Source organism: Xyrauchen texanus, chromosome 24 (genome assembly GCF_025860055.1).
Source record: "Xyrauchen texanus isolate HMW12.3.18 chromosome 24, RBS_HiC_50CHRs, whole genome shotgun sequence".
NCBI lineage: Eukaryota > Metazoa > Chordata > Actinopteri > Cypriniformes > Catostomidae > Xyrauchen > Xyrauchen texanus.
In genome coordinates this window covers 1,360,381-1,369,437 of record NC_068299.1, presented here as the reverse complement: position 1 = coordinate 1,369,437, position 9,057 = coordinate 1,360,381, and the positions used below count along the sequence as shown (strand labels likewise).

Below are 9,057 nucleotides of genomic sequence, written 5' to 3'. Positions count from 1 at the left end.
ACCGGGCCAATTTGGTTGCTAAGGAGACTTGGCTGGAGTCATTCAGCACGGCCTGGATGCCTTCAAAACAGCACAACAGCAAACAGAAAGATGAAACAGGATGAAGGTCTCCTTTTTAGAGTTATAACTTGACATTGCGTCGTTTAAAAGTGGCGCTAGATGCAATAAAACGGTCAAAGCCATTTATCTAGTGTAGAAAAAACCCATTTAAATCCAGATGTGTAAGTTCCCTTTGCTGTAGACGACTCTCTCATCTCTCTCCTCTTCACCTGTGTGGGTGTGACTGTCTGAGCATCAGTGGGCGGGGCCAAGGATACAATGACGAAAAGTAGCCTTTGATGTCTTTCTTGAAGAGGCATGTGCAGATGTATTTTGTTCTTGTGATGTCACAAGTCGTTTCTAGAGCCTGGTTTAAATAAATGCTAATCTGAAACGTACACAAAGTACAATGACCTCTTATTTGTCATGAGATCAAGAAAAATGTAATTCCTCAAGTCATGACCCCTTTAAAATGAAACCCAAACACGACCCGTACCAGAGACCGCATAGTATGCTCATGCATGTTCTACGAGCATTGTAGGCAATGTTTCGCACAGTCGTAGCGTGCATGCGCCAAACTCCTATGTATGTGCGTACCGTCAAATGGAGTACTGCTCACAGTAATATCTCTCAACACATTCTCAACGACTCTTTGGGGGTCTCGCCGGTGCGAGGTCACGCAAAGTTGACATGTTAACCTCCCTCCACAGATCACAGACAGAAGCACTCGTGGTTTTCGATGATATTTAGGAAAGCTGGAACACTCAGCGCTGCCAGAGGAACCACCGATTTCTGACTCTTTAAATAACCCGAGTGTTTGTTCTGCTCCGAGAGCGGCCGCAGAGACAACACACCACTAATATACTCTTGGCAAATGCTGTAGACAGCTGAAAATGTGTCTGAAAAGAAGTTAAACGACACATGACAAACTAAACTTTTACAGTATTAACCACTGAGATCACATTATTTCCCCATTCTGATGGTTGATGTGAACATTCACTGTAGCTCCTGACCTGTATTTGCATGATTGTATGCACTGCACTGCTGCCACATGATTGGCTGATTAGATAATCACATGTCATGATTGTTGGTGTCAGACGGGCTGGTTTGATTATTTCTGGGATTTTCACACACATGGTGCCATCATCCCTGAATGCTGTTCTGATGCGGGTTGGCGCTGTTTTGGCGGCACGAGGGGGACCTAAAAGTGGTTTTAATGTTGTGGCTGATCCATGTAAAAGAGAAGAACAGGCTTACATGCTCAGAAAACAAAAGTGCGACCGGAGAAGTCACTTGTCACACTTCCTAATGCAGAAAAACACTTCCTGACTGACCAGAAACACTGATTCACAAGCCAGAGATAAACGGGAACGTTCACCCAAAAATCATCATTTACTCACCTTCATACCATCCCAGAGGTGTGACTTTCTATCTTCTGCTGATCACAAATGAAAAGCTCAGCTCTGTAGGACATTTCAAAGCAAGCGAATGGTGAGCAAAACTTTGGAGCTCCAAAAAGCACACAAATGCAGCATAAAAGTAATCCGTATGACTCCAGTGGTTTAATCCATGTCTTCAGAAGTGATATGATAGGTGTGGGTGAGAAACAGATCCATATTTAAAGCTGATGTGTGTCATTTTGCTGTGTTAAAATACTTCTTTCCAAGCTTAATATGCAGAGACAACTATTAGTAAGTCATTATAAGTCTAATTTTCTCAAAAACTAAACACTGTCTTTCTGTGGCACTATGAAATTTGCTGTTTGTTTTGAGCGACCAGCCCCAAATATGTTACTCAACCAGTGGTGTGAGTTGGGGCGGGAGAATCTCTTTCTTTGGCCAACAGCAGATGGGGGGGCGCATTCAGAAAGCTGTTTTGGAAACAAAGTTTGCTTCTGCAATTCAGTTTGTTGGCGCTAGTGGCACAGTTTGTTGGCGCTAGTGGCACAGTTGGCGCTAGTGGCACAGTTTGTTGGTGCTAGTGGCACAGAAATGACATACCCAAGCTTTAAATCCTTTGACTATAAATCTCCACCCAAGACCAGCCCCGACAAATGGCTGGAGATCTGCACGAAGAAATCAAATCATCAAAAAACTAAAAAAGTGAAAGTGAAAGTGGGGATTTTTATTTTAAAAACGCACAAAACTGTGTTCCAGTGATGCACTTACAATGAAAGTCAATGGGGCCAAGTTTTAGAGGATATATATGCAAAGCTTATAATTTTATAAAAGCACTTTAATTAATTCTTATGTTAAAACGTGTGTATTATTTGAGCTGTAAAGTTGTTTAAATCATCGCTTTTGGATTTATGGCATTACAATTGGCTCTAACTTTACACAGAAAAGATTAGCAATCAATTATATGACATTAACATCATGTTAACACACATATTGTTTACGTCTTGTGTCTATATTTTTGAAACAGTGAGTATTAATAACGTTTACAGATTAAACCCCATTGACTTCCATTGTAAGTGCATCACTGGAACACACATTTGTGCTTTTTTAAAGAAAAAGAGGGACGGATCGAAATTGATTTTTGTTGTTATCAATAGTATGTCACAAATGTTGCCGACTGAACTCAACTTGCATTGAACCCGAAACATTCCTTTAATGCATGGCATGAAAAATAAGTAATTAACTCAAAATAAAACACTAAAATTGAAATAATCATTCATGAGGACACGCCCTTTCCAACGACCCAACTTGGCAACTCAAGCTTCATCTAAAATGACGAGTTTACCATTTCAGACTTCGCTTGGTCATTCATGAGCTCAGAACTCGTAATTATGACATTCCCGACATTCCCGGTGAAAAGGTCATGACAGGTGCATCCGAACTACTCGTATATAAACTTTCTGTTGCATGATGAATAAAACCAATTTCCACCAGAGTCATCTGGTTTGTAAATGAGCTCTAGTTTACTGTCTGGCAGTTTTGCTCCCCATATTTTCTCCCTGAAGTGGTTTTAATGGCATCAAAAGATGCTTTATCCTTGTGAAGGATGTTTGAGAACTTCAAGACAGTTATTTCATCTGGTTAGAGAACTGGCGTTTGGTTTGGGGAATCAGCACATACAGCACATACATCTTGACCTCTACATGGCAGACCCCTGAGACCCTTGTAAACATCTCTGGAGGTCTATAGGAACTGTGATGTGCACAGTTTAGTCTCTTGTCTGGTTAGTGAGTACATCAAGGCAATCTAGATGTTTGCTAAACACTTGTAATGAAGTTATGTTTACTACAAGCCCCGTGATGTAAATGCATGCACTGGGGCAAAACACTGTGCGCAATGAAACATTTGTTACAAGTCCTCATTCACAGACTAAACACCAAATTACCCACAATGCATATGTGATATGCAAACTGAACTATTTAAAGACATGTGCATGATTTTTCCACAACTTTATACATTTCCCAGGCCAGTAAATAACCATTTTAATATCCCCTGATAGTCCCAAGATCAACTAGAATACAATGAATCAATAACAATATCAAACTCTCGCTATTAATATAAAAGTATCGCACCGTGTAACGAAGGTGCAAGTGACTCACAGTGACACTGTTGTGTTGGGTAAAGAGTTGGGCTGCATGGTCTCCATCAGGTCCGCATCGTCACACACAACTTTCACGCGCACACTCTGTCTGTTAAACGCCTTTGATCTCTCGGAGGTGCAGTGACAGCTGTCAATCATCAGGTCAGGACAGGATCTGCTGCTCAGTGCGCATCTGCAGCTGCCCAGAAGCGCCGCGCACAGTATGAAGAACACCTTCATCATGTCACGTTACTCCCACCCAACCTGCGATATAGTTACTGATCATCTCACAAGTAGATCACATATAGTTCAGTCTTTCGATCCCCGATAATCAACTAGTCCACCTGTAGATGACGGATCACTGTGCGCCATGCGTAAAAACGCGTAAAACTCAATATTGCGCAGCTCAGATCCGCATGTCAGCGCCGGTTCTGCATTATATCGCAGTTGAGATGTAGTTGCGGTAATATTCGCGTCCTCTCTCTGTGCATCTCTGCTCCTGATTCTGTGAAAGTGAGGAGAAGTTTTGTTTCAACCCATCCGAGTTACGCGCACGCGTCTGCGCAGTTGGGTCTGGAGAATAAACTTTGTGTTGAGTTCTGTAAAGTTACTTCTGCTGTCAACAGGTTCCTCCTGTGGTGCTGGATGATGAAGTTTAGGGATCCCGTTACGCGGATTCGGCTTGAAAGAAAACGGCCCCTCCTCCTGGAGATCGATTATAATGTGGTGAAGGTTTAGCTCATGAATATTAATTAAATACGTCACAGTTCTCCAATAGGCCGACACGATTGGCTGAAAGGACAGTGGTAGGCGGGGACGCTGCTCAGATGGAGGAATTCTACTATGGTGAAGGAGTTTCTCGTCAGCCCAAGTAATTAATATTCATTAGCCATGTTTTTTATTTTGTTTATTATTATTATTGAACAAGTATATATTGCATACACATCAACAGGTATAAGTAATGAGCACTAATACAGACTTTTACATTAAACAAGCAGGGATGAAACATAAAATAGCCACACGTGCACAAAATAAATAATACATAAGTAATAAACAAAAACATAATAAATGAAAACAAATAACACATACATGCAGAGGAAAACAGATTATAGGCTGCATCATCAGTGCTGTTACAGAAACATTCCTTAGGCTACAGTGTTTTTAGCTCATTGAAGGGATTTGAGAAATGCAGCGATTTCCCATAATAGGATTTATACGTTTTCCTCACAGTGACTAAAACTAAAACTTTTTATTAGCCCGAACGTGCAAGTACCCCGTTGTACCCAACCAAAAAAAGTACCATATCTACAGTATCTATTAGCAGAATGTCTCTCAGAAAACATGAATTGCAACAGTTTGTAGCCATTTCAATGAGAAGAACTGTCTTTTAATGGCCCATACATGTTCAGATTTGCCTTTATTACTGTCAAGGATCCATACATGTCATAATGACACCTCAGCAGACTCTAACTGGGACTCAAAGTCTTCTGTAGATGTTTGTTCTTTCAGAAAATGATATTCACACTGTGTCTTCTTGGAAAGACATCTTGGTCTGTTTCTAGGATACTAGATGATGCTGTTCTGTGGTCATCAGACGTGCAATGACATCACGGCTCTTGTTGAAATAGAGATAAACAGCTTTACCTTTTTTCTCAGGTTAAGAAATGGTATGCCATTTAAATGTCTCCGGAGGAAGAGAAAGGTCTCTTTTCACTCGCTTCCCCCAAGTACGTGTTCTTAACCCAAATTAAGTTCAATCCCAGATTGGTTAAAACTCACGTGAATATAAACTCAACCGTGTTCAGGTAATTGGGAGCTTTAGAGAGATGTGCTTTGGTGGTTTCTGGCTTATGGTTCAATCATTGTTTATTCACCCTCACGTTGTTCCAAACCCGAATGACTATCTTTCTTCTGTGGAACTCAAAAGGAGACGTTAAGCCGCTGTCATATTAGGCTTTAAGCATGCACAGTTATTTCGAATATGGCATCGGAGAGGATATGTCACTCTCGAGGTCTTCAGGTGTGTTGAAGCATCACGGCAGGATTGACATCAATCATGCCAAATGGCACTTTTAGCCACATGTGTCATGACCAATAGCTTAATGCCAAATTTGGAAGTGTGGAGGACATTCGAAAGCTACAATGAAGGGGAAGATTATCAGTAAATAACAACGTAAATATGGGTCTGTTCTGCACACAAAATGACTTTTAATATGTGGTCCATACAGTCATACTGACCACGTTTATTGTGCTGTTGGGATCTTAAAAGTGTCCTTACGCATTCAGTTTCATGCGTTTCACAGACGACAGATGTCAGATTGGTTTGGAACGATGTGAGGCTGAGTAAATGATGACATTAGGTGAACTAATCCTCCTGCTGAATGTACTGTGGGACAGAAGCTCAGGCAGCTTCTGATGCTCTTATAGACGCGGAGAGCGAGACAAACTTCCCGTTGAGCGTGCCGCACTGAATTCCTGAAGGAGACGGAGAGAGCAAGTGAGGCAGTTTCCTGACCTGCTGACCGACCTCGAGCTTCACATCGTTCCCTGCAGGACAGACAAACATGAGGCAGCTCTTTTCTACTACAGCACTCACAAGTTCTCATTTATCTCCCCCTCTCTCTCGCTCTCTCGCTGTGGATCTCTGGGGAGACACGAGAGAAAAACAGTGTTGAGCTTCACGTTCCTGTCGGGTTGTGCTGCTCCCCGGCCGACTTGAGGAGTTGTTTGGACAGATGTAGTCTCACCTCAGTTCTGGAAGACAAGCGGGAAGAACCTTCCCTCACGAGGCAGAGAGAACAAGAGCTACGCTGCTCTGACATCATCATCTGAAATGATAAATTTCACACACAGATGCAGCTGTCTCTCCGCTAATGCAAAGCAGAAAAATTCAGCAGCCTCTTAATACTGAGTAAATATTTTCTCAGTGGCAAAGAAAGGCCGTTCTAACCTCCTCAAACACTAACGTTATAAATAAATGGACTGAAAACTACAAACTCTCAGATTAAATCCCAAACGTGAAGATTCATGTTCAAGGAGTTCAAGTAGGCCTAATTAAAGGGACAGTTCACGCAAAAGTGAAAATTCTCTCATAATTTACTCCCTCATGCCACCCCAGATGTGACTTAATTTCTTCTGCAGAACACAAATTAAGATTTTTAGAAGAATATTTCAGCTCTGTTGGTCCGTACAATGCAAGTGAATGGTGACCAGAACTTTGAAGCTCCAAAAATGATTATGAGAACAATGCAAAATGACACAGAGGGATGGGACATGTCAGAAAGGAAGTTTTACTTTAAGGCAGCGTTTCTCAACGGAGGCGGTACCGCCCCCTAGGGGGCGTTGGGACAGTGTTGGGGGGCGGTGTGAACGAGGCAGCAGAGAGGGGGGCGCTCAGGCACAAATGGGGGGCGTTACTCAGAGGTACTCAACAGGCGGCCCTGAAAAATCTTTTCAGCTCTTCTCCTTGGCCTATGTCTTCGTCTTGCTCGGATTACTGCTGCCACTTCACCAGGAGGATATGCCAGGAGAGCCGCTTCCTAAGTTACACATGCTTTTAAGAGGCGGAGAATTTTCAGCGCAAAATAGAGGCGCGCTTTCACCGGCTTTTTCTGTACATAACGCGGAATACATAATTAGGCGCAGTTTACGCTTCCCCTCCCATCTATTTATGTGACACTCCCACTTTCCCCTTGTCCATCCCATGAACGCATATGCATGACACGAAAAGCGCATTTTGCCATTTTAAATTGCGACAGGCAATCTGCGCTTTCATCTCGGTGCGTCCCGTTCGTACATACCTCGCCATGGTTTTATGCGCACTTTGCGAAACAAATACGCCTGAAGTGGGCGCAAAAGCGTTAGTACATCTGGCCCTGAGAATTTTAATTGTAATGTGATGATCGGGTGCGGATATCTAATGGGAGAAAATCATTGGTGATGGTGAGTTTGTTTTTAACAGCTGATTCGGGTGACGTTAGAGCTGATCCGCGCATCTCTACTCTGCAATGTGTAATTGTCCGATGGGAATAATAAAGTCATAATAATATAAATATTGATTTTATATTATTTGTCTTTCTGCAGTTATTCACCTAGTATATTAATAGTAACTTAAGTTCTGTCCCTCGTGTCCCGCAAAATCAGGTCTGCTGACCTGCAACAGAGCAATAGCCAGGTGGTCACCCTACGTTACTCACTGTTATTCATCACAACGTTTAAGCCTCTGACAACTCATACAATGTTCATTTGAATGTAAAATAAAATTATGTCTGTGCAAATTAATGAATTCATATTTAAATGTTGCTAATAACCCACTCGCCTAGTTACCGGCAAATGATCTCCATAGCAACGCCTAAAAACAAATGCCGCAGCTGTCAGAGTGGTAGAAATGACCGTTTGTAGGCTATTCAAATTCGAAGCCTAGTATATATCGCCTAATTGAGTGCGCGAACGACCGCTGCTTTTTCATTGGCCATTTAGGTTAGTTACGTTATTGTTCACGTGATTGGTTCATCTTAAAAAAATTTGTGTGTGAGCCTGAATTTGTTTGAATTTCTAAATACATTTGCAATACCTTTCAAACAATCCATGTGTTTTTGCATTTTTTTCCAAACACAATATTACTCAACTTGAGGCTTTTACATGTAGTTTAAATACAATAAGAAACTTCTGTTTCAGTTTTTTTTTTTACCAAAAACTCAGGCTTCAGGTATCAGTGTTGCAATTGTTTGGCTGTAATAGTATTTCTGAAGTGTTTTTTTTTTTTGGAGGGGGTGTTAAGAGGATCATGAAGAGGTCAGGGGCGTTTGTTCAAAAAAGGTTGGGAACCACTGCTTTAAGGGGTAATATTTGCCCCCTGCATTTGATTTTTACCCTTTTTTAACCATTTAAACCATAAACTGTCTTATTCGTTTATGCCAAATACATACATTTTATCAATTCATTAATAAAATATTTTAATATTGAGAATTATTTACATCATTTATGTAGAAATGTGATTTTAGTTTTGTGTTTAATTATATGTTTATTTTCAGCTTGTAAACCATATAAATTTAATCATCAAATTCAAACAATAAATGTTGTTTTGAAGCTTCTTAATCATGCTAATGGATGCGCTGTTTAGAGTTCATAGAAACGTAATAAATGGGGCAGTGGTGGCTCAGTGGTTGAGGCTCAGGGTTACTGACCAGAAGGACAGGGGTTCAAGCCCCAGCACCACCAAGATGCCACTGTTGGGCCCCTGAGCAAGGCCCTTAACCCTATCTGCTCCAGGGGAGCCGTATCATGGCTGACCCTGCACTCTGACCCCAGCTTAGCTGGGATATGTGAAAACTAATAAATTTCACTGTATATATGCAAAATGTGTGTATAATGTGTGACCACAATAAAGGATTCTTCTTCTTCTTAATAATTATAACATTAGAAAGCTGAGACTTTCTTTTTCGTCGAGTCTTTAAACAATCATGTCCGAGTCCAAAAGGG

At 41.4% G+C, this 9,057-nt stretch overlaps 1 protein-coding gene across 1 annotated transcript in view; it reads right to left on the bottom strand.

Annotated features, from left to right (window-relative positions):
* The window catches only part of LOC127617571 (adhesion G protein-coupled receptor A3-like), a 126,495-nt gene extending 122,294 nt beyond the window's left edge, over positions 1–4,201 (bottom strand). The window contains 1 exon segment of the mRNA XM_052089545.1: positions 3,596–4,201. Coding sequence (XP_051945505.1) covers positions 3,596–3,819 — 224 coding nt within the window. The 5' untranslated portion in view covers positions 3,820–4,201.
* Between the last annotated feature and the right edge of the window lie 4,856 nt (positions 4,202–9,057).